Source organism: Brachionichthys hirsutus, chromosome 1, assembly GCF_040956055.1.
Source record: "Brachionichthys hirsutus isolate HB-005 chromosome 1, CSIRO-AGI_Bhir_v1, whole genome shotgun sequence".
Taxonomy (NCBI): domain Eukaryota; kingdom Metazoa; phylum Chordata; class Actinopteri; order Lophiiformes; family Brachionichthyidae; genus Brachionichthys; species Brachionichthys hirsutus.
Genome location: NC_090897.1, coordinates 3383943 through 3409195, shown reverse-complemented (window position 1 = coordinate 3409195; position 25253 = coordinate 3383943). Strand labels below are relative to the sequence as shown.

General features: G+C 44.6%; 4 protein-coding genes across 4 annotated transcripts; 1 reads left to right on the top strand and 3 right to left on the bottom strand.

Annotated features, from left to right (window-relative positions):
* Window positions 1-2554: 2554 nt before the first annotated feature.
* adprhl1 (ADP-ribosylhydrolase like 1) lies at window positions 2555-6319 on the bottom strand. Its single transcript, XM_068740772.1, has 7 exons — window positions 6106-6319; window positions 5030-5194; window positions 4821-4946; window positions 4564-4704; window positions 3749-3876; window positions 3519-3651; window positions 2555-3428 (listed from the first exon to the last, which is right to left on the bottom strand). The coding sequence occupies exons 1-7, from the start codon at window positions 6317-6319 to the stop codon at window positions 3259-3261; spliced, it is 1077 nt and encodes a 358-aa protein (XP_068596873.1). The 3' UTR covers window positions 2555-3258.
* A 2460-nt stretch (window positions 6320-8779) lies between these two features.
* dcun1d2b (DCN1, defective in cullin neddylation 1, domain containing 2b) lies at window positions 8780-10539 on the bottom strand. Its single transcript, XM_068738417.1, has 6 exons — window positions 10485-10539; window positions 10217-10385; window positions 9904-10034; window positions 9728-9810; window positions 9489-9585; window positions 8780-9325 (listed from the first exon to the last, which is right to left on the bottom strand). The coding sequence occupies exons 1-6, from the start codon at window positions 10537-10539 to the stop codon at window positions 9255-9257; spliced, it is 606 nt and encodes a 201-aa protein (XP_068594518.1). The 3' UTR covers window positions 8780-9254.
* Window positions 10540-14054: 3515 nt separating this feature from the next.
* tmco3 (transmembrane and coiled-coil domains 3) lies at window positions 14055-18369 on the top strand. Its single transcript, XM_068738609.1, has 13 exons — window positions 14055-14333; window positions 14857-15024; window positions 15288-15467; window positions 15550-15744; window positions 15840-15968; window positions 16050-16142; window positions 16613-16799; window positions 16945-17062; window positions 17179-17374; window positions 17473-17623; window positions 17712-17791; window positions 17886-18035; window positions 18256-18369. The coding sequence occupies exons 1-13, from the start codon at window positions 14055-14057 to the stop codon at window positions 18367-18369; spliced, it is 2040 nt and encodes a 679-aa protein (XP_068594710.1).
* Window positions 18370-20509: 2140 nt separating this feature from the next.
* On the bottom strand, window positions 20510-23196 carry LOC137897365 (potassium-transporting ATPase subunit beta-like). The gene is made up of 7 exons (XM_068741876.1): window positions 23085-23196; window positions 21717-21845; window positions 21531-21644; window positions 21226-21431; window positions 21090-21152; window positions 20782-20874; window positions 20510-20668 (listed from the first exon to the last, which is right to left on the bottom strand). The coding sequence occupies exons 1-7, from the start codon at window positions 23194-23196 to the stop codon at window positions 20510-20512; spliced, it is 876 nt and encodes a 291-aa protein (XP_068597977.1).
* Between the last annotated feature and the right edge of the window lie 2057 nt (window positions 23197-25253).

Below are 25253 nucleotides of genomic sequence, written 5' to 3'. Positions count from 1 at the left end.
GGATGACGTACTCGGGGAACCCTTTTTGAACGGCCTTATCTTTGGTTAAATCCAGACCTGGTGCTCCGTCCACCACGGAGTCAAAGCCTGCATCTGTGAAACGTCCCTCAGTTTTGGGCATCAGCATGTATCTTCCATCCGCATTTGTAGTGGCAGATTCCGCCATGTTGGATTTCCTGTTGCAACGCCGCAGCGGCGTGTGAAAAGCGTCTGCTTTCAGGTTTGGATGTGGGTGTTCCAGAGGTTCAGTTGCGTACTGTTTTGGAGAGGACTCTGCACGCGTGGACCACAGAGGGAGGCAGGACATTACGGCGGCCGCGTGCCAGTTCACTTTGGCTTCCACCTGTGGAAGAAGTCTGCTCGGCTCCGGCAGCAAAGACTCGCTGATGGATGCGACGCGGAGCTGCTCTAGTTGTCCGTAATTTAACCTGTTGCTGACGCCGGTCACGTCTGTCGTCGTCTGAGTTTCACCATATTCGTCTGGCCTGCAACCTTTGGAAGCGTTATCATAACCTTGACCTTTCATGTTCTTGAATGAGCAGTGACCTTGGGCCTTTTGTTCAGATTGCTCATCTCCCATTTGAATCTTCTGCTCTGACTTCAAATGATTTCTCCTCTCTTCCAAGTTTGAGGTTACGTCTGTCCGAACGTCCAGAGCCTCCGCCGGTTGTTGTTCTTTTCCGTTTCTCGCTTGGTCTTTTTCCAGACGCTGTCTGAGCGGTTTGCTTTTCGTCGGCTTGTGTTGGTTGTTTTTATGAACAGCGTGACCCATCCCCCGTCGGTCCTGTTTGTTAGGAAAACCTCGCCTCTGCTCGATGTTGCTTTCCACCTCGACTCCATCGGGAGGCTTTTCACTTGAATATTTTTGGTGACTTCCCTTATTTACTTTGGCTATGGCCTCAAACCTGTCCATCAAGGATGACAGGAGGATCCCTCTTCCTATGAGTCTTGGTTTAATGGGCTTCAGCATTTTCTTTCCTTCTCCCTTTTGCCCCGCCAGGGCAAACTTTGCCACAATATCTTTCACGCTTTTCCCCCTCTTCAGCTCATGCTCCTTCCGAGTCTTCTCCCTCCTGTGAATTTTATGCTCACTGTCTCGACAGTGGTTTACATCACCCATCCCTCTTCTGCTGGGAGACAGCATTCCTACTTCCCTTTGATGGGTGATGGGAGGTTTGGGTGTGTCCCGCGTGAATTTGGACTGGACGAGCTGGAATGTGGTGAGGCGGCGGGGCATTAAGTCTCCAAGCTTGCTTTGTGGATCGGACCAGCATTTATCCGGGATCTTGGAACTGATCTCAACAATCTTACTCTGGGTGGGTTTGCACACGTCAGGGAGCCGAGCTATAGTGGAACTTGTCTGATGTCGACTCTGCCCTTTTGAAGACTTTATTTTCTGTCCGTGCCAGTCTAAATCTCTTTCAGCTGCAATGTCCGACTTTGGCTTTTCCTGGCGTCTGCCGGTCAACTCGGGCAGCTCCCGTGTTAGGTAATGCAGGAGACTCTCCAGAATCCCTCGGATCGCAGGGCGGCAGTTGCAGTCTCTTATCAACTTCCTCATCGCACCGCCATCAGGGCTGTTACTGGTTTTCCGACAATCTGGTCTACAGGAAATAGAGGACACGCAAAACTTAATCCCTGTGGCTATAGGCAGCTGAAACATGGCTACCTCAATATTTAGGGACAGTGACAGCAAAGACAACTCTGAAATTATTGAATATATTACTACATTAAAAAGGCGGACATGTTGGATGCATGGTCATGTAAAGTAGGGAGCCCCCCCCCCCACTCCCACGGATGTGAGGAGATATGTTCTGCAACGTGATTTTCGACATTAGAAATGAGATTAGAAATAGTCTATTCTAGCCTTATCGTTACTGAAAAGGATTAAAAGTAGGTGCATTTAAAATAAACCATATAAATACAAATTATGTCTCTAAGCCTTCAACCAAATCAAACATTTTGGGAGCCTGATGTGTGTCAGAATAGATACTCATCAATTAGAAGTATTGCCAATGTTGTGAAGGTTTCCCACTAGTAGAACAGCTGCAGTATTTGGGCTAGTGTGTGAAGTTGAGACTACAGTCCACTCAGAATTTCTACAGAACCAGATCTGATTGGATTTTGTGGCTATAATAAAGAAAGAACCAAGTCCAGACGAGACCTACCTGAATGAATAAAATGATAGTAAAACACCATTTTACCAATAGTACTTTGTTTTTGTTCTCTTCAGTAATACTGCACTGAAATAAGGTGTAATTGTTTTTTAAAGGCGGCAGCACCATCATGATGGTACTCGGGGGGGGATAACTTGTTTAACCACGCCCATTAGTGCATAAATATATGTGTCTGAAGCCTTGAGAATGAAGTTCAAATGTTCAGACTTGAAGTGTCCCTGCATCGTGAACTTGTTACGAGTGATTAGTTCAGGTGACCGTAGTGCAGCAAGAGGAAATATGAGACAAGCTTTTCATCAGAATTAATCTTGTTATGAAGATAAAGAGAGACAGAAGCTTTATGCGTGACTCAAAACCGAGTTCATTTTAATGTTCATTTTCACCATGCAATGGTAACGTCGGAGTAAAGTACACTATTCCTGAAAAGAGCGTTTCAGTGCAAATAATAACTGATCACAGATGAAACTGATCATGTTATGCATAAAAGTTCAAATCTCCAGGAAATCTCTACCATTTGTTGGGTGCATTTAAAAAGCCACGGTAGATTAAGAGCGATTGCAGCTTACTGTGAAGAGAGACATCACTTTAAAATCGGTTAGGCTTTGTCAGAGGCTTGTAGAAAGCGTTCTTCTGTGATGAAGTAGACACTTCCTGGCACAGCATAGCCATGTGCGCGTCGTGTTAATAAAGGTTAGCTTTATAAGGGAAAAAGGAAAGAGACGGACATTATCCTCCGTTTGCTGAATTTAAGGAGTTAAAGGAAAACCTCCCCCCCCCCCCACACACACAGTTCTGTCATCTGGGAGAACCTTCACATCAGACAAAAGGCAGAAACTCAATACCACACGTGATCTCCGTTCTCACGCTCCTCTGCCTCACAGCTACAGCAACGGGGGCTTTAACTTTACGCACACAATTTGTGGAGGAGAGGTAGGCGGGGGAAGAGGACAGGATGCCACTCAAGACTACTGAAATGCTATCAAGGCTGTTTGGGAAAACTAGTGTGGGATAAAGAGCAGCACATTTACAGTTGTGCAGTTCATCTGACAGCCACTAGGAGTCTGACCACTGAAGAGGAGGATTACTTGTCTAGGCATTTGTCTGCAGATGCTGCTTTGTAAAGTGCCTCTGCCAGTTCTTCCAGGCGCTCTCTTTTATCCAGATCCCGGTACAGGCCTGAGGGAACGCCGCTCATCCCATGCATGAGGCCATAGAGGCAGCCTGCAATCAGACCTGTGGCTCCACTCTCACCTTAGGAGACAGAGGATTTTCAAAGAAGTCATCGTTGCACAGGCCGTGCATTTATAATGTCATAGACATGCAGAATGCTGTGGTCCTCACCTCCATGGAACATGGCCCGTTTGCACAGCTCGGTCCAGTCATTCCCTGCTGCTAGGAGAGCGTCATAGGCGATCATGGGGGCATCGTGACCCCTACGACCCGCACAACCCTCCGAGCTCCATCGCTTATACATCTAAGATGAGCAAGGATAGAGTAAAAGCAGCGCATTGCGCTCCTGGTTTCTATAAGGCCTTAATCTTATGCATTTCTTTTGCGCATGACAGATTTACCTTGTCTGTCTCGCCGGCGTCATAGCGATCGGGGAACAAAGGTTTGTTCTGCTCTTCCTTCTCTATTTCTCTCTCTTCCACGTAAAACTGCCACTTGGCTTCAAAGTAGAACCAGTTCTCCTGATACTCTGCGTATGAATGCATTGCACACATTACTGGGTTCACGTCCAGACATACTGTAGTCATTCAGAAAACTTTAAAGAAACGCACGAACCCCCGTGTAGTTTTACGATTCAGTATACTCGGCTAAAACGGTCAAAATTTGCCTGCCCTTGCTAAACAACTAAGATTTTGGATGAGGAAACAACCCAAAATCGATCATTAACTCTCTTGCAATTACAGTTTTCCGATTGAAGAAAATCTGCCTTAATCATGGTCCACTTTTCGTTACACACACACACACTGCAAACAGCACTGAATATGTGTAACAAATAGAGTTCTACCGAGATAAATTTGGTAAAACTGGGTGCTGTGTCACAAAAATAGAGTTAAACATAAAACAAATACAACTGATGATCTGATATGGGACAGAAATGCTATCTGACACTCATTACCAGTTCAACCCCTGAACTTCACAGCTAGTCGCGCTTCATTTAGCACCAACAACTGCGACCAAATGCTTCTGGTATCTGTAGATCGGTCCCTGAAATCGCTGTGGTGGAATTTGAGCCAACGTTTCTTTGTAGAACTCACTGAGTGTAAGCCACACCTGAAGGCTTGTTAGCGTGTACAGCTCGTACGTAATGTGATTGCATCACATAAATGATCCTAAGAAAATCAACTCATTTGTCTTACTCAGAGAAACTCAATCTAACCTGCCATGTGTCGTATAGTCTTCTTACAGTACTCCTCAGCAAGAGGGATGGCTTTCAAAAGCTCGCGGCCCCAAGTCACAGGAGGTTTCCCTTGGATTGCATAAGATGCAAAGAGTGCCGTTGTCAGGGAACCCAAGAAGCCTGAAACCAAGCGCAACGCAAGTTACTTTAAGGATGTGACCGTTGTTGGCGCTTCGATAATCAGCCTGCAGTTGCCAAATTGGCTCGGATGGATCAGAAATGGCCAAGATTGTCACCTGTGGGATGGTTGTGGGTCATTCTTCCAATCTCAACGCTGACCTCCACCAGGCTGTCTAGTCTGTCAGATTGCCAGTATCTCATGCCCACACACATTGCCTTGGCAGCCGCCCCGAAACCAGATCCTGGACAGAGGCATATTCACACACTCATTTTCGTACACTGCAGTTATGCTGGGACTAAGGCAATAGATTAAGCCTCCGCTGGCCTCTTTCATTGAAGGGCGTGTGCCAGGCAAGCAGGTAGTTGTGAGGCTTGAGGTGAGCACAGCCCTCCACTGTTGCAGGATCTGGAGCCCTGCCCTGGAGCGACACCATGGCTTCGACATAGAGGCGAACCAGCTCCCGGTACAAGTCCTCCAGACACCAGTAATCTGGACACACACAAATACACCGTGACTGAGAGTTATTCGTGATTGGCATGCAACGGGGTGATGAGTGGCGCACTGCCCGTCTAAGTTTAGCCTCATTCTGACACACCACAGATTAGGATCGGCATGCCTGTGGAGTGAGCGGAGTCGATTCCACTCACCGTGAGGTCATCTGGAGTACTCAACCTGAACCGATAGCTAGATCTTGTTTGGGAATATATATATATATACTGTATATAAGCAAGGAGGAGCGACTGTGTTGCAAACTTGCGTCACAACAAATTTACTGATGTAGGAATTTAGAAACCACCATATAATGGGAATGTGGATCAGCGGACCTGAAGTTGGCTGTAGTCCGTTTGCTCATGTGTATACAGTCCATGTGCAAGCATTGTGGCTAAATAAGGGTTTCTAATCTCAAAAGGCATCATCACATTTCACAGCACTGTCGTCATTTGCTTTGAACTCTTATCTGCAGCCAAACACGACAGCGGCAGATTAAAAAGGAATCTGACCTGCTATTGTTCAGGAATGAGACCTGAGGATCGGATTTTCCTGTCCCGGCATCTCCTGGCAAACCCATTGGGGGGGGGCAAACATAATGAACTTTCTACCAAGGTAATATCTTTGTTGACCGGTCATCATGCCAGAGATGGTCGTGGCCAATAAGTGATTAACAGCTTCCATTGAAGCTATTCTGGTACATCTAAATGCAGAAGACACAAAAGACTGGCTGGACGGGTCTGACGTTGTGTCTGCCTGTCATTGGTACTGAGAAAGTTCAGTTTTAAAGGATTTGTAAAAACTTGATTTTATATTTATGTTTAAAAAAAGGTGTAATAATGTTGATTTCTTCTATCGTCTGATCTTCGACACCTATAAATCCTCTCTTCCCGACACCAGCCTATACATACCTGTGATGAGTGCCTCTGCTGTGGTCATGTGCATCAGTGTTGCATCACTCAGGGGCCAATTATCAGGGTCCAGTTTCAGGGTCCCCAGTCCCCCGAGAGATGCCAGCTCTTCTTGGATTTTCTTGCCTGAGGTGCAGCCTTCCCATCGCCCTTTCCTGTAGCCCAAGGCATCTCCAGCGGCACCCAGAACCATGCCCGCTTTGAATTTCTCCATGACACCGGGCTCTGTTCACACGCACTTCTCAGGGGATCCTCTTGACCTCTCCGAAATCTGAATTCCTTTTAGGTCGCCTTTGCCACGATTCGGTCACAGAGCAATAATAAAAACAGAACAAACCATCTCACCCCGGAACATCCTACAGAACTTTGGACAGTCCGTCCGGCGCTGCCTCGGGCTTCAGCTCTCCCACCTTCCCACCCTCGCTCTTAGCTTGTCATCAGTCTCTCAGCATCATGTTATCAGCCAGTTTCTTTGTGTTGGGCGGCAGCATGTTCAGCTGTGATCAGGTATCTCCTAAAAAGGCAAACCCCCCACCCCTGCCTCCCATGGCCCCAAAGCCTGAACCCTTGATGGCTGGGTCCCAGCGGCACCGGCGGGGGCTGGACACAGGAGAAGAGATGCTAATGTGCTGGAGCTGGGCCTTGATGACATACCACCCGCCCCATGGGAGAAGGGTAAGAATGGAGCATCCCTCCAACTGATGCAACCCCCTGACCCCCCCCCCCCCCCCCCCAACTCCTTTATTAAAGCTTAACACTATGATCCTCTCCTCACTATTTTAAACCCACTTGTTACTTCTGACTGTAATGTCATCTCAACCCTAATGCACGTCTGTATTTTTGTCGGTGAATAAAGCCCTAAATATTCTCGGTCACAGCAGACAAAAGCTTGACCAGAGGAGCTGGCGACGATGACATGCAGCAGGAATGCAACCCGATGAAGGACGACTGTTACCAAGCAGACATTAAAAGTATTAGAAATAAAAGAAGCCGGCCGAAACCAACTGCTGGACATCGTCAACAGAGCACCAACCAGACGGGTCAGAACAACATGCTTTATTGACAACTGTATTCAAGAAAATAACGTATCGGATGGAAATCTTCTGTGGCTAAAAATAATACTGTTGAACCGAATGTACCACATCATCAAACTGAATACTGAGAAGACGTCACATTCTCTCGCTCCAAAAATTACAATGTCGGATCACAAAGCGTGAAAAGCCATCACGCTGCGCAGACAAATACGTTTTTACAAGGGAACTTTCATCGCCATGACACACATTTATCTTGACTCGTAACAAAGACGAACAAATATGACACATTTAGCAGTTCCTAAAGTGGTTAACAGTCACGGAGAAGCGGTTTTCTTTCATTCGATATGGAAATGTAGGAAATAAATCCCCATATTTCAGCCTCTCAAAGTAAACTTATTGCACGGCAGCAAAGTTTGACGGACCTCTTTGTCTATAAATATGAGAAGTTAAACACAAATTTGTCATCTTAAATAAAACAGACGGCAATGACTTCCCCCCGTATTTAGATGCTGACAGGACTAACAAGGCAACTATGTGCTGGCAAATACTGATGGAACTTCACAAATGCTGTTTAAAGCGACAAGGAGAGGCCGACTGGTACCTGAGCTCTACCTTGTGTCACTCTCTGGTGATGCGTTTAGTGTCCGCCTTATTTATAGTAAAAAAAATAACAGGTGTTGGCTTTATGGAGAGGAAGCATTGCTGCATTGACCTCTATGGGCTAAAAGGCTTCACAGCTGGTTTGTCAGTTCTCACATACTACAGTACATTTTGAAATACCACACTGGAGCGACCTGCAGTAAGCGGCTCGAGCTGTGTTAAAGGTAAACTTTTATTTTGCATTAGTTCCACGCTACTTGTCATTATCACCCTGTAGCCGTTAAATCCGTGAAATGCAACAGACTAAAACCGTGTAAACAAAAAAAAAGTTAAAATACCACCTGGTATCAGCGACCGTACCGCCGTGTAAACCGAGTCGCCCTGCGGCTACACACGGCGCCGCCCGGTAAAGCGAAGCTACGACAGAAGAGGTAAATCAGTGCAGTGTGAAACGTTTGCAAGTCACCTGGATTTAAAAAAAAAAAAAACAGTCAGTTAGTCCGTTTCTTTGTGTGTACAGCAGATTAAAGCAGCAGTCAGCAAAAAAAAAGAAAAAGCATTTCAAAAACGCTTCCAACACACTCGTCACCTCTGGTGCCGTATGCATTCTCACTCGTCTAAACTTACATCGATTCTTTATTCCTGTGGGTGAACGACAACTGCAAAGATCTGGCTGGTGATGTGCTCGCGAAGCTTTAACGCCCCGTCCGATTCTTTTGAGTGCCAAACGGGGATCTGAACTTTCCTCGCTGCGTCTACTCCGTGGGGAATCGCAATTTCCCTACTCATAGTTCTAAGCAAATCAAAATTAAAATATGTAGCATGATTATTAAAACACGTCAAATGTTCTATCCTCTCAAATCAAACACACACACTGAAACCCAACACATTCAACCTGCTCACTTTGATTGCTGGAGAGCCACACATTCGTAAAAATCGGTGAAAATACTGCTGATCTCATTTTCTCCTCCTTGACATCCACAGCATCGCTTCACCCCCCCCCCCCCCCCCCCCCCCAGGCGGAAACATGCAGCTCCATTCACAACTGGATGAACACCCTTAGAACATCCTACTGCATCTATAAGTTAATAATCTGTGCGTGCTGAAGGTTCACCGTTATCGTCCCTCCCCATTGTGCTATGGGTAGACAATAGTGAGCCAAGTCCAGAGCAGCAGTTCCGAGCCGCACCTCGCCCGTGAGTAAAGAATTTTTGGGTACGCATCATTTCCATATTGCAATTACAAACTTCGTCCTCGCCAGAACAAAAAAAAATTCATCTGTCTGTTGTTGATTCTCCTCCAGCTGTTGTTTCTGATCTGCTGTTCCAGATCAATCTCCCACCAAGGCATCTTTATGCATTTAAAAAAAAAAAAAGTATCTGTTAAAACAAGCTGCAGACAGGCTCAATGAGAAGTCAGTCTGTTTTAGCTCGTTAGCATTAAAAAGAAATCTCATTAAAAAAAAACTGAGAAACCAAGTCTCTTTGTGGCGACGCCGCTACGGCAAACACGACGTCAGGCTGCGCTTCCCGTAACGATCGGTCGAGCAAACGCCACAAAGTCGTCGATGAGAACAGGCCACGCCCCTGAGGAGAGGAAAGAGCTGCGCGTTAGTTACATCTCAAAAGTAATGACTTAAGTCACAGAGATAGCGAGAAGACTTTTATTGCTCATATGTGCTTTGGTGGGACGTTCCCTATTCATGCACGTCGGTGAAACGTATAAACCCGAAGGCTTGAATGAACTCACCTTCCTCATCATAGTTCGACATGTCATCGGCGATCATGTTGCCGAAGTCCAAGAGAAGGTTCCACGTGTCCTTGGGAATCGAGCGCTTGTGGTGCTCCTGAACGCAGCAAATAAAGAAGAAAAGTGTTGGAATCCGGCAATACTTCCTGTACTAAACCTGTAAAACACAGTTATTATGGCGTCAAAAGAAAACGAGACAGACTTTGCACAATATCTTAAATGAAAACAGACTCCCTCACCAGCAAGAAGCGGTTCCAGAGATCCAAAAACTTGAAGCGACCTGTGAGAACTAGATTCCAGTATTCGACAGCCATTTCTAGCTCTAGGACACAAACAACAGGTTCAAGGTGGGATACATCCGGGTGAAAACCGTTTACTTTTAAACTGCTCCACGGTTTAAATGTGTCGTACTTACCTAAACCTTTCTGTCCGGGGTTCTTGGCAAAATTGAACGTAAACTGGTAGAAGTCTTTGAACTTCCCTGATTCTTTAAGCTCCTGCTCGAGTCTGGGGAGGACTCCTTTGAGCTTTTCAGGACTGTCGCACCTGGAGGAGACATTAACACGAATAAACAGATCATCCATCGTTTATCATGCGCGGTAAATAGATCAGCCTCCCAAAAAGTCTGGGTCTCGCTGGACTGGACAGCGCCGACATAAACTGGTGCTGTGTGGACAGAGGAGGAGCGTCTCTGATCAAACTGATTTTTAGCATCGCTGCTAGCTCACCCGAGCTCAGCCATGCCGTCCAGGAACTCTTTTCTGCTGAACTCGCACTGCGTTGCCGCCCTGAACTTCCACGCCACCACGAGAACGCTCACGCTCGCCGGGTCCAGAGTCAAGTCGTCGCAGAATTGCTGGATTCCGTCGATGCCGATCTTATTCTCATCCTGCGGGTCTGAAAGGACAACAGGCCGTAACCATAACGGGCAACACGAGCACACGTTTGTTTTTTACATTACTTATTGAACTTGTATTGGTTAAAAGTGAAACTTGCCTTTGTATCTATTATAGAGCTGCTCCAGCTTCCTGCGCTCCACCGAGGTTTTCATGGATTCTCGGTAGTAGCGGTCGGGATTCTGGAAGTAGTTGTCCGTGGCAACCGCTAGTTTCCAGTCATTCTGCATCAGGCAGTGCACGGCCGTCCTCTCGCCGGCCTGTGTGAAGGAGATAAACTGCCGGACCCTCTCCCTCTGCGACGACTTCAACTTGTGCTGCAAGAAAAAGAGGAAGACATGTAAATGCAGGGCAGGGCAGGGAGGGATCCATCAAACACACACACACCCCTAGACCCATTTTTACCCCCCCAGAGCCGGCTGAACACAACTACAGAGTGCACATGAAGCTGTATTCATACAACCAGTCTGAACTTTCTGATCACTTAATCGTGTCTTGACCTAATTTGGATTTCTTGGCTGGGAGAAGGAAAAAAAAAAAAAAGGTTTCTGAACTTTATATTCAAAAACCGAGACCAGTTACCAAAAAAAAAGGCTAAAAAGGTAAAAGGCTTAAGTGTCCAATCTCAAAACACCAACAACTTAGCCTTCCATTTCCTGACGCGCGTCATTCCGACGAAGCGGCGCCTGGTTGAGGATGCTCCCCCCCCCCCCCCCCCCCCCCTCGCCCCCTCGCCCCCTCGCCCCATCAGTGTCCCTCGTTATCGGTTTCCGGGCATGTTCGACCCGATTTTCCTATTTTAATCGTACCTACCATTTTATAACAGGCTGTTTTTTGGCCCACTTGCTGTTGTCCAATTACCCCCTGATGCGCATGCGCGGCCAAGACTGTTGTAAGTGGTATAAGATTTATGGGAAATGTATTTCTAAGAAGAGAACCTTAATTATTCGGCAGGTCACGTTTCCAACTCCGTAAACTTATTAGTTTCCTGCATAAAAATAAAAACATTAATTTTGCCATGAGGCCAATCTTCTGAAACACGGAAATTTAAATTATCGCATGACAAAACCCACTCAAACTCATCTTGGTTGCAGCCAAACAAAAAACAAGCGAAACAATTTTAACACTTATTTTACTCCACGTTGTTCTATGAGTTATAAACGTGTAAGATAAGTCAAAATAGACAGGAGGAAAAAAAACTCATTCAAACACTTACCCAGTTGTACAACTTGAGGATACAACGACAAGAAAGCGATAAGAAAAATGTAAACCTCTGAGAACTACAACTCCCATGTCAAAGTCGATTAGGATGTTTCGGAAGTAACTTGATCTAAAAATATACTAAAATACACATCGACGCGATTATATCCAGAAACTATGCAGTGACTTTAAAAAAAATATAACCGGCAGATAACGTCAAAGTTCTATTATAGTCCGTCTTGATTAGCTGCTACCAGAAAAGCTAACGTAATCAATATACGCCACAGCTGTTTAGTTAGCGTTAGCTCCGCGTCACGGGAGTGCGTGGACTCAGCTGGCTGGAGCTGGTCTGACAGCTCTGAGGAATTTGGGAGCAAATTTCGCTTTCGTCCCTGCTCTCAATAAAAAATAAAAATAAAAACACGTTGGAAGATTATACACATTTAAAAACCTATTTATGGGGCCGGATAGCCGACAGTGTCGCACCTACCTGGACAGTAGCATCCGGTTGTTAGTATGAATAATGCTAACTGCTGACCGCAGGTCGAAGCAAACATGAAGGCGCTAACGTCAAGTTGGTCGCTAAGTGGCTAGCTGTCCAGCTCGGTGGCTAGCTGTCCAGCTCGGTGGCTAGCTGTCCAGCTAAGTGGCTAGCTATCCAGCTAGCCAGCTATGTGGCAGGGGAGGAGCGGCGCTAGCGCGGCACAACAGCACGATTGTTCCCTTCCTCCTCTTCAGCTTCTCCCCAAGTCGCGGAGTGGAGTTGGGGAATCGTCACATTATTTCACAGGCAAGTTGGAGCATTTCTTCTTTAATTTCGTCTCTCTGAATGGAAATATTCGTATAATCTTTGTTAGCATAAAGTGTGATTCTACCGGCTGGTGGTGTTTCCTGGTACGCCGGGAGCAAAGCGTCCCTGTCTGGCCTTTCTAATTAGCTTTCAACGAGCCCTGTTATTTTTTTTCACATTTACATGAAATTAACTTATTTGTATTTGTGATTTAGATGAAACGCATGGATCTTTGTTAATCGTTAGTCTCAACCAGCCCAAACTTATTTATTTGATTATATTTTCACTTCCTTGTTTTACCGTGTATGCTTATAATTTTATTTAAATTGTTATTACGGCTATAGTTACTTTTTTTTATTACAGTTTAATTACATTCAAACCATTATTACGTGTTAATATGTATTTTACCTTTTTTACAAAAGCACTGAAAATGCCCTCTTATAATACAATTTTATAGTGTATTTTATTTTCATTAATACTAGTGGTGTTAAATGACACTTTATCAGTAGTAGTGTAGTGCTTTGTTTAATTATTTATTTATTTATTTTATTGTCTTAATTTAACTTTTAAATTAATTGCTATTTTATTGCCTGTCAAATTAGTTTGTCAGATCTTTAATCTCCTATATATAGTATGATATAGTTAGTTTACACACCTTCCCATCAATGTGACTATAAAACTGTGCCCAAATGTTGAATCGGAACTGAATGTGGCTTTTAATTGTATTATTTTTATTGTTATTATTAACAATAATGTCATGGTTAAGGGGCATATCCAGGATTTATTTCCATTGTGTATATCTATCACACTAATTTCGATGAAGTGAAGTGTTGATCTCTTGACATCGTGGCTTTGGCAGATATATTTACGCCTCTGGGAGCTTTTATAGCTATTATTATGATCATTTATTATCCAGTCGTGGAAAAGCTCAGTTGAGTCAGACCCGGAGTCTGCATATTAAACATCCTTCTGCGTGACTCGCGAGGGTGCGGCCCCAGATGGGCGGGATTTTGGTTCGGTACATTTCATTGAACCATTGTTGTAAAATATTTATGCGTAAATAAAATAAGCACCTGCTCTTTGTGAAGGACAAGGGTGTCACCAAGTGAAGTGGTTATCCAAATAGAGGGAGACATGCTGCATCACATTGGATGGAGCGAGAACAGGGAGCACCGTGTACTAAAAATGTCACCGATGACATGCTTTGTCAAGACAAAAACGACAAAATGTCAGAATAGCGAGGTGAAAAGCAGCCAGTGGGACGGGCCACAGTAGTCAAAAAAATGTCTGTCAAATCTTAGAATAAATGCTTTTACATTCTGTCGTTTCATGGGCATTACTGGGAATTATTGTTGATATCATTAAATGTTATTGAAAGACAAAGTAGTTTGTTTCTGTCCCCCGATGCAACATTTACCGGTATGTCTTTTTTTTTTAATTAAGAAAGGAAAAAAAAGTTCTAAAACAGCTGACCCGTGTAGATTTCAGCAGACATAAATACTGCTTATGCTGTCGGGGACTATATTCACATATATATCTTTCTTTTATTGCTTTTTTTCTATCGTCGCTTCTGTTGGCATCTGTTTTACTCTTCTTTTCTCTCTCTCTCTCTCTCTCTTTCCCAGGTCTCTCTCTTTTATTGATCTTCACCCTCAGGTGAAGACGGAACCGGAGGTGTGAATGCAGCTTGTAAATTGGCTGCTGTTCCTCAGCACAGTGGGGACCTTCGCTCTGCCGCAAAGGAAGGAGGAGGCCGAGCGCACCGTCGAACGCCGCGAGAGCAGCGTCGAACGCCACGAGAGCAATGAAGTCACGCAAGGCCAGAGTTGGTTATCCAGCAACTGCATGGTGCTGCTGGGTCTCTTGCATCGGAAGAATGTAATTGTCAAGAAACTAGAGGCAGCTGCAAAGGCTGTTGGACAAGACGAGGCGCTTTCAGATCCTGAGAGGCAATTCCAGGTAGGATGAGTGCCAGCTGGGCGCAATGACTCCATGTTTTATAATTCAGATTTAAGGGAAGACTTGGTTAGATTAGGGTTGGAACGAACAACCAGCGCGTTCCGCCGACAGGACGGCTGCCACTAAATCCTAAACGAGTGAAAAGCCACTTCATTCTACCCAAATAAAATCCTCTAAAGCGGTTCGTCAGAGGTGCAGCACCTAGGATGGGGGGGGGCGGGGGGGACCCAAAGGTCGCGCACTGCAGTTGAAAAAGATTTATTTATGTGCAAATTGATTAAAGGAAGAGAAAATTGTGAAGAACAGTTCGAGGGAAGAGCCGTCTGTGCTCTCTTTCCTTCGGTGACGAATCCTTTAGTGTCGTTTTGTTACGCCCAGTACTCACGATGTGGTGACGTCACCGCAGTGAAATTATTTTTCTTGGCTTTGACTCGTACACCAAAACGATGCACATTATTGACGCGCCCGCCCATACCCAAAATCCAACCTATTTAAGGACTGCCGTCCCTCTGCCTGCTTTCAGGTTCACACCCTGGAGGTTTTCCAGAGGGGGCTGAACGAAAGCGAGCACCTGGTGTTCCAGGCGCTGCGCAGCTTGCAGAGGGCGGTGCAGGGAGACTACAAGGACGTGGTCAATATCAAGGAGAGCAGCAGGCAGAGGCTGGAGGTCCTGAGGGAGGCAGCCATAAAGGTGAGCAGCGATCAGCGGTGGTTCATGGAGACGCTAAATAAAGCAGAAGAGATGTTCTTCAAAGCACACTGACTTAGTTTACAATCTCAAACAAATAAGGAAACAGTCTCATCAATATTTGACGGCATCAATCAAGTAATCATTTTCCACTTGTATGTAATGGGACGAGGAGTTTCTTGTATCCCTGCATGCTTGTTAGTCCTGCTACATGCGTCTCGGCTAACATGCTACATGCCGTTTGTTTTTTTCGTCTCACCCTTTAGGAAGAACAGGAGTATGTGGAGCTGGTGGCTGTCGAGAAGCACCAGCAAGAAGCTGCCAAAAGTGTTTTAGCGCAGAACAAAACTCTGTCTATCATGGATGAGATCCTGGAGGACATCAGGAAAGCGGCAGACCTGCTGGAGGAGACGATAGAAGAGCACGCCTTCGACAACAACAAACAGGTGAGCGCGTCCCACGCTCACGCGTTCGCCTGCTGAGCAAAGCGTGACGTTGTCCCCCGCGTCGGCGCTCGCCGCCGTGCAGATGGGAGGCGTAAACGTCGAGGCGGTGCTGAGAGTGGAAGATGAAAGCGAGGCAAGCAGGAAGAACAAGTCCCGGCCGAAGGAAGTGGAGGACGACCTGGGGCTGAGCATGCTCATCGACTCGCAGAACAACCAGTATGTCCTGACCAAACCACGAGACTCCACGATGCCGAGGGCCGACCATCACTTCATCATGGTGAGGTCGGATCCTCGTTTGGGGAGTTCTTCGGAATGACTGCAGATTTAACTGTGACTGAAATGCGATAACCAAGTTGTGTGCTGCGTGTGCAGGACCTGGTGTCGATAATGATATTGTCCCTGCCCTGTGGATGGGTCTGCAGTCTCGTTGGTCTTCCTCCCATGTTTGGATACATCATCTGTGGAGTCTTAATCGGCCCCTCTGGCATGAACAGCATCAAGGTGTGTTTCTCATCAGGCTTAAAGGACAATACCCTGTCTGGGCTTACCTTATGTGCGCTCACATCTCTCTGTGCCTCACAGTCTATGGTCCAGGTGGAGACTCTTGGGGAGTTGGGTGTGTTCTTCACGCTCTTCGTGGTTGGACTGGAGTTCTCACCTGAGCGCCTTCGAAAGGTGAATGAGCGATAAAAACGAACGCGTCGGGCACGCGAGTCTTATCTGCTGGAGGTCGCATCAGATGCCTGGTATTCCCAGGCGTCCCCATTCATCCTTATAGTTCCACGCTAACTTGTTCCTGCTAGCATTATTAGCTAGTGACAAATCTGACCTCATTTTGCAGCACAGAAAAAAAGAGTTGGTGTCCGATTTCAACATCAAGGTTTTTTGAAACCGTTTTTTAAAAATCTTAAATAAAATTTCAACTTGAGTTAAGTCATTTGAGTTTTCAACGTGTGAAAGGTTTTGACGTTAATCGTTTTTTTATTCCTCTTATCTATCACCAGCTATTTCCCATGTTGTCTGAGAAATTGTCCAATATCACCTTTGCTTTCCGTGTGCGTGCGTGTGTCTGCGTGTGTGTGCGTGTGTGTGCGTGTGTGTGCGTGTGTCTGCGTGTGCGTGTGCGCGCGTGTGTGTGCGCGCAGGTATGGAAGACGTCGGTCCAGGGGTCGTGCTACCTGAGCCTCCTGATGGTTGCTGCCGGTCTGTTATGGGGACAGATCTTACACATTCGGCCCACGCAGACCCTCTTCATTTCCGCGTGCCTCTCCCTGTCCAGTACTCCACTCGTGTCCCGCTTCCTGGAAGGGGGAGGCAGAGGAGACAAAGAAGGTACGTGGCTATGACTGTGATCATGCAGCATAATGTAACAAGCAGCAAACAGGAAAAGGTCAGCGCCCAAAATGTACAGTCATAGATTCCTTTATGTCCCTTGTTCTTGCACTATTGGACACAACTTTATGTGTCTGTGCGACAGGCGACCGGGACTACAGCAGCGTCCTCCTGGGGGTGCTGGTAATGCAAGATGTTCAGCTGGGTTTCTTCATGGCCATCATGCCGACTCTGATCCAGGCACAGAGTGGAGATTTGGAAAGGTCGCTCAGATTCCTTGTTTTTATTTTTTTATTTTTTTGTTTGTTCTTGTGTGTCCAATTCTAACCAACGTCAAAGAGCTTATCTATGAATCTGCTGTTCCCTTGCTGAAACGCAGCTTGCTGTACGGAGGTTTCTGCATCTTATACCTGCTGGCCCAGGTCCTGGCCTCGATGGTTGCCGTGATTCTTCTGTGTCTACTGATCAAAGCGTTCCTGATCGGCCCCTACTACAAGAAGCTGCATGCGGAGAGCAAAGGCAACAAGGAGATCCTGGTGCTCGGTGTGGCGGCTTTCGTCTTTTTCATGCTGATGGTACGCACTCTGTTTGGACTGTTTCCTCTCAGGTGAAGAGCTCTGTTCCTTTACAACTCGACTGACGATGTTGTGTTTACTTTTCTCTCTCGGTGCAGGTAACCGACATTTTGGACGTTTCCATGGAACTGGGCTGTTTCCTGGCCGGAGCTTTGGTGTCCACCCAGGGTCACATGGTTACGACGGAAGTCTTGGGATGCATCGAGCCAATCAGGGATTTCCTGGCTATCATCTTCTTCACCTCTATTGGTCAGGTCCAGCATGATAACTGGTTATAAAGTTTTGCGCCGTTTACAGCGAGGCTTCGCTCATCCTTTGCTCCCGTTTGATGTTCTAGGTCTTCACGTGTTTCCGTCGTTTGTGCTGTATGAACTCACGATCCTGCTGGCGCTAACGCTAACGCTCGTCATTATGAAGGTATATGGCACCGTTCTCTCTCTCTTTTTTTTTTACCTCCGGTCGCTCGTCGCTCGTCCCTCATCTCTCTCCCTGACTCCTCGTTTTCTTTCAGTTCATCATGGCCGTGTTGGTGCTCACTGTCATCTTGCCTCCGTGCTCTCGAAACATTCGGTGGGTTGTCTCAGCCGGTCTGGCTCAAGTCAGCGAGTTCTCCTTCGTCCTGAGCAGCCGTGCACGGCGGACTGGCATCATCTCCAGAGAGGTCTGTCGGTGCACTTTTAAGTTTATGAATTTTACTGTAATGTTCTTTTTGCATTTTCCATGGTTCCTGTGAAGCACTTTGTGACTCCTGTCTGTGAGAAGTGCTGTACAAATAAAGATTTACTTTACTTTACTTATTTGAGTCTAAACCATACGGTGATCTGAAGGGCTCTGAGAGGGCCGAGTTTTCATTTGAACGGGTTCCTCTTGTCTCTGCTCAGGTCTACCTGCTGGTCCTCAGTGTCACCACCCTCAGTTTGCTTCTCGCACCAGTTCTGTGGAGAGTCACCACCCGCAAATTCTTTACTCGAACCGAGCGCAAAGCGATCACGTGACCAGACCTTGATTTGAAACACCCCGAGGCTTCTTCATCATCATTATCATCATCTCCTCGTTAACAGATGCCTCTTTCAAAGGCCCTGTTTTCTTATTCTTGCCTGATGGAAGAGCTCAGAGTCTCCTTTGCTGTAATTTAAATATCTTGAATGAGTGACATGTCAGGACTGCAGGCGGACCTGTTTCTCACCTGGACTAGAATGCGGAGGCCATGCTCTTGAAATACATTCAGAATATAGCTTGGCTTTGCGCATTGCTCTAAAACTTCAACATTAATGGTGGCTTAATGTATTCAATTCAGTTTTTTAGTTTTAGTTTTTTGTAGCTCCAGATCATAAAACATTGTCTCAAGGCACTTTCCAAGTAGAGCAGGGAAAGACCTGAAAGACCTGCTGCTCTACAACCCAACCCCTCTGCTCCTCTTCGTTATTAGTTCAGAAAGACTCCGGATGCGTTTTTAATACGCAATCATGTACTAATCTATTACCGTTTTAAAACTTTCCCAATCATTCATGCCTCTACATTTGATCAGCATCCCAATTCTATTTTTATGCATAACATGCTTTCAGGAGCGCTTCTCTCGGCTGCCACCGCTGGATGGAAACCATAAAAGCTTAACTGAACAAATGCATCCTGGGTAAAAAGAGATTTATTGTACATTCCTCTGCACTGGTAATTTTTTTCCATTTTAGGTAATAACTGTTTGCACTTTATCACCAATCCTATTTATCATATGCTGTAACTACAGGGGCCAAATCTGTATGTAATCATATTGGATTTTATGAAATAGGGGGGAAAGTATCTTCTCTTTTGCCATATCTTTCCTCATATATCACGTTGAATTTGCTAATTGCAGATCTGGATTCTTACAGACGTGCAAACCTACGTGCTTTATTTAATAGGTGGTACTTTTAAGTTTACGTTAATGATTGTAATACTGTGAATTTATCCGCGATTACACCTTTAGTCTTGCCTAAAAACTGTAAGAACTCCTTTGAGAAGAGTAGAGGTGTCTTATGAAGGGTTTTCCATTCCTGCTATAATTTGGTACATTGCACAAGTAAGAAATGCAGATAATTAAATATTAGCTCACAAGACCAAAGTCCTGGACTTGTAATGAATGTCAAACGTATGTGCCTGCTCCATGTTGCTCTGCAAGAGAGCAGCTTGTGGAGTATCTTTCTGTGAGTGTCTTTGTATTATCCTCTTAAATGTTCAATGTAAATTTACCTAAACATATAATCTGCATATTCATTTCATTTGCGCATTGCCCTGCTGTGTGTCACAGCGGGGGGGGGCACTTGCATACTATACTGGTTGGTGTCCATGACGACAAATGTATATGCTTGTTTTTGTGGTTGTTTATTTCAATTATTTATAATATATATATATATATATATATATATACTGTTTTAGTCTGTGTTTAAACAATGTACGACTTCGGATGAATGAAAATGAGCTGTCAAAGGATGAAAGTTTAAAATCATAATCAAAAGTAATCCCAGTAGTCTAGTACTGCAAACCACAAATACAACTTCTAATAATAATGCTGCCTTTAGACATTTAGCAGATCTTCAATAAAATGTCTCTTTGATGTCAAAACAACTCAGCCATGCGCGCATGTGAGACCATGTGTAAGCTGATAAACCATGAACCCTGTAGTCAGATTTGTGAGAACCCTCATCATCATCACCGTCATCATCCTATTAGCAGAAGAAACCAGTTACAGACCGAACCTCATCAGACTTTTGGAAACTTTTCAAACATTTAAAATAAAACAAACGGGAAGTTTGTCAAATATATGCATGAGACTAAACTACTATTGGAATTATTATTTATAGAAAAAAACAACAACTTTAAAGCAAGTATGTTTTTTAAAATCCCAACTCCATCTCAAATCACCTCTGGCATCATGCGTTTCTTTGTGTGTTAGCATATGCCAGGTTGCATAATCAAATAAGTGTATAGATTTTTTATTTTTTTTTGTATTTATCTTAAAACATAAAAGTCAAACGAAGGAGAAGCAGAATCAAATCATGTATACGAAAGCGTCGCATTGATCTGTAGCTGCTTCGTCTTTCATTGGGACAGATTTGTTTTTACATCAATCTGGGATATCTGTGGACCCCCCGCTGCTTCTCATTTTACTGCTTTGAGGTAGAAATCGACCTTTCCCTCGTAGGGGTCGTGGATGTTTTGGTAGCTGATCTTGTCGGAGACCACTCTGCACTGAATCTTAGCATTCTTCTTCCCAACCAGGTTGAACCGAACGGCCACCAGCGGGTTGACATAGGTAGGCTGTAGAATATGGGGAAGAGAAATGATTTTTGTCATATTTGATTACGTCATAATGTCTCTGACCATATGACGTCATGGCAACTGAGGGCTGCAGAGTGTTTTCCAGCTCTTACCTGGGCCAGGTTTCCGTAGAAAGGAAAGTAAGACAGATCTAAAATTCCTCCGCTGGGGAAATACTCTATTTTGTCCACATTCTCCTGTCCTTCCTAAACATACATAGACACAGAATTTCTCAATTTTCACACAGGTACTCCATTGGCTTCCCTGGAGAAGCCTTCACACAAAATACTGCCAATACATGTCCATACTGGGAATGCCTTTAATATAATCTCTGCCACATGGATTATAATTATTCTTCCGTTGCTTTAAAACTAATTTTCTTTAATCCATATTGTTCAAATCATTTGCAGTCGTTGCTCACCAGCACTGTGCAGTTGACGTATGGAGGACAGTCAGTCTTATTGCAGGGCAAAAAGTCAATGATCTGCAGAGACAAACCAAAATGTTAATTTAGCATCAATGAATTCATTTTCAGGCCAAAGCCTCATTTAGCCTACCCTGTTCATCTTGATGATGACACACGGCATGCTGCAGTTGTAACCAAAAGTCGCGTCCTGGAATCCTGAACAAGCTCCCAGCATGCTTTGCGTGAAGGGACACGACCACTTGGTGTGGTTGGGGGCGCCGAAGGTCTTCTGGATGAAGTACTTACCCTTAATGCAGTTATGGTAGTTGCATTCACGCTGCTTGGTGTCATTGTAGGCTGAAGCAGGAAAACAGATCCAAAGATTTAAAGGTCTTTAAAAAAAAAAAGTTTAATATGAGTGGTTTTTGAAATGGGTGGAGTGAAAAAAATACTAACGCTCCAGGAACTTCTGAATGATTTTGGTCATCTTCGTCCAGCTGGCTTTGTCCGATGTGTTGTAGATGATTTCCACGTCTTCCTCGCCATAAGTGTCCGGCCATACCATCACCCCTGAGGAGAGAGGCACACAGTGAGCTGGTCGGGAACAACTAAGGGCTCATCAAGACCTGTTGTTGTTGTTACCCGGAGATTTTAACCGGTCTTGGTAGTCAGGAGCGTATGGATCCAAGGTGTACATCAGGGTCCAGATGGACAAAGAAAAGAGGGCCGTCATCACCACGTAGAAGGCCACGTAATAGAGGCTGATGTACACTGTGGAGGAAATAAAGTGAGTTGTCAATCTTCAACTTATTTTAAACACAAACAGTCGCAATGCTCCTTCCTGCATTCTGTGCATGGCGGTGACGCTAATTGTCGACACGCACGACGCAGAGGCGAGTTTGGATTGTGGTTTGCACAAGGGCAAGATGCCCTCTGTCAGCATGACCCTGAGATCAAACATAGGGCCAAGGAGAATAACAAGAAGCTGAAACTTTATCACAACGGCCGTCTTATCGCACTCTGTCCACATGATGCAGACAGAAAGTCACAAAGAACGACATAAGCACGAGCACGAGCAATGCCTTATTTGTCTTTTAGCACAAATGCACATAGTTATTTTGAAGATTTCTATTTTATTTGCAAAATGTCAATATTGCCACATCAGACTCAATTAGCACAGTTTTTTGTTTTTCATCATTTGTTCTGCAAATTTCACAGTTCTTTGTAATATTTTACCTCATTGATTTAAAAAAATAATCAAAATCACAGTGAAAATCAACTCTTCAGTTGAGAAATAGATGCATTTACTTACCGCTTGAAATTAAAAATATTTGGGTTTGTTTATTTGCATATATTAATGTATAATCATTGTTTTTTGCCGTACTTCTGTTAGTTTAGTCAGTGTGATCTGAAAAAAAACCAGAACAATTTTTTTGTATGTGAAAACATACTTGATAACACGTCTGGAACGAAACTCCTATTCAAAGTTGTTCATTGAACCATTTAACAATGTACAGAATCGTACATTGTTACAAAATACATTTACCTGCACAGCAACGTCATTTTACACTTATTCATATAACTTGTACTTAAAGTATAACTTTAACAGAATTTATATTTTTACTTTTGATGTGTTTATGTAATTAAGTAATGCCATATCCTTCAGTGAGAGAGAAAATCAAGCTCAGCAGAAGCAATATTTAACAAATACAAACATGTATTTGCTAAATACATGTTTGATCCGACTAATATCTGAATAATCGACCAATATGGACAGGATATCTAATTATATATTTGTTCCAATGCACATAAGGTACATCTATGTGCTGTTTAAAGAGCGGCTTAAAAAATGTAACTTTCATTTAAAAAAATGTTGAATTCTTCTGTTTAAATATAAAAACAAATGAGTTGTTCCACACAGATCCAGACTGAAGTAACGACAAAATAAGATGTTCCTATTTAAATGTACTTACGAATTGTAATCCTAATGACTTCTTGTGTTATTCTTACCCCATTTCTCTGGGGTTCTTCCCATAAACGTCCCATCGTCTGAGTTCCAGACAAAACGGCCAAAGTCTTCACATCGTTGCCCACAGCTCCTCTTCTCCTTCAAGGTGGCCATGATGAAGCTCTGCGCTGACCAGGAACCCCAGCAGACCTTTTCTTCCCCTTCCTTTTACACGTCTCTTGCTTTAACTTCTCGTTATTCCTCCCTCACTCAACGTACAACGTACAACGGGTGTACGAGTGTAGATTCTCTTCCCTCCAGACCCTCCCCAAAAGATTTTGAGGTTTGTGCTAACGTCTTGTCCCCTCTGTCATCCTCTCACAGTATGATACATGTGCTATCTCTCACTTACTATTTATAAGGCCAAGATAATACGGGCCTACTGTGGGCAGGGAAGCTGAGGTGGGCAAACATAGCAATGAGTGAAACGCCTTTCGCGCCAACGTCCTTCACCAATCTCGGGATGACCTTGAGCAGCAGGGCAGGTTGCGCGGTCGCTCACGGCAACAGCCGAGGTAAAAGACTGTACATTTACTCGGCTTAAATGAATTATTACAGAGACAATGACCTCACCGATTCGTTCAATCATTACAATTATAAGAGAAGAAAAATAAGACTCATTCTGGGCCTCCTGGGCTCAAAACACAAACGCACACATTCACACATGACACGTGCACGAGCCTAACGTGTCTTACTGCCAACACAAGGACGTCTTTCTGTTATCTCGCCGCTCCAAGTTAATGAGTTTGAGAGACGTAGCGTGCAGGTCAACATTCATATCTGTGACGTGAGCGGCTCTTGACTTTATCCCGGCGTTTGTTCTCAGGTAACGTCCGTATCTCTGACCTTGGCCTGCCCGTGGAGCTGGCTGATGATCAGTTCAAAATCAAGGGCTACGCCGGGACTCCAGGCACGGTCAGACGGAACCGGAATCATCGAAGCTGTTCCCTCCCCACGGCGACAGAACCCACAGCGCTTCACTATCTACCTCGCTCACTTTGTAGGGGATGGAGAATGACGCAACAGCAGCAGTTAGACATTTGTGACGTCATGTACGTCTTGCACATCCTTCAGGATCTATTCAACATTTAGTTATGATGTCACCTCCTATTGAATAAAAAACAGAATGTGTTCTCTTTCCTTTGTTTTAACCTTCTTGATCTTCTCGTCTCTCCACAGGAATCCTAAGACCCCCTTTTCGAGCCCGACTCCGAGACTGTTTACGCCAAAAACACAGACGCCGTCGGGGCTTTCTCCACGGTGAAGGGCGTGCAGCTGGAAGACAAGGACGGGGCGTTTTTTGACGAATTTGCCCCCGGGAAACATCTCCGTCCCCTGGCAGGAGGAGATGATTGGGGGGGGGGGGGGGGGGGGGGTTGCTCACAGTCTGGGGGGCCGTCGGCAAACTGCCCAATGACCTGCGGCGTGAGTCCATCCTGGAGCAGCCCAAGTCCTCCACCTGCACCGCGTCGTAAGAAGAGGCGAAGCACATGAACGGTTTGTTTGTCAGTCAATATTTTTTTATTCTTGCGTTCAAATCCATTTCCTGCTTCAGATGTGTAAAGAAGCTCATGCCCACCGCTGCAGAGATGTGTATGATTATAAATAAATATTGTTTTCCATTATTGTTTTTGGTGTAAAAAAAACCTCACTTTATCAATTCATCTGCAGATCGATGATCTATTGATCAATTTAATTTAAAGTGCAAAATCACCATGAATTATTACTTTACAGTAAAAGAAGCATTGAACAGAAGGTGAAAAGAAAAAAACATTCATTATTCAGTCTCTTTGATGATCTATTATTGTTGTTGCCTTATTTTGCTTTTTTTATTGTACATAAACATTTATAATTGACATTTTACATGCCCTCTGTATCTCTAATAATTACTTAACATTTTCATTTTTTAAATAGATGAGATGAGATTTGCTGGAATTTCAAAAACATCCCAGATATAATTGAAGTTGGAGTATTTTCATAAAGCGGCCGGTAGATGGCGGTAAACAGTCATTTTCCTGTTTGTCTTCATCGGCTGCAACATCATGACCAAGTTGGTGATGCTACTGCAGGCATGACCCAAAAACTCACTTTATCCATCTTTTTATCAATATTATTATTATTATTATTCAAAAAGCCTCGCGTCTCACCGCATATCCTTGAATATTAATCAT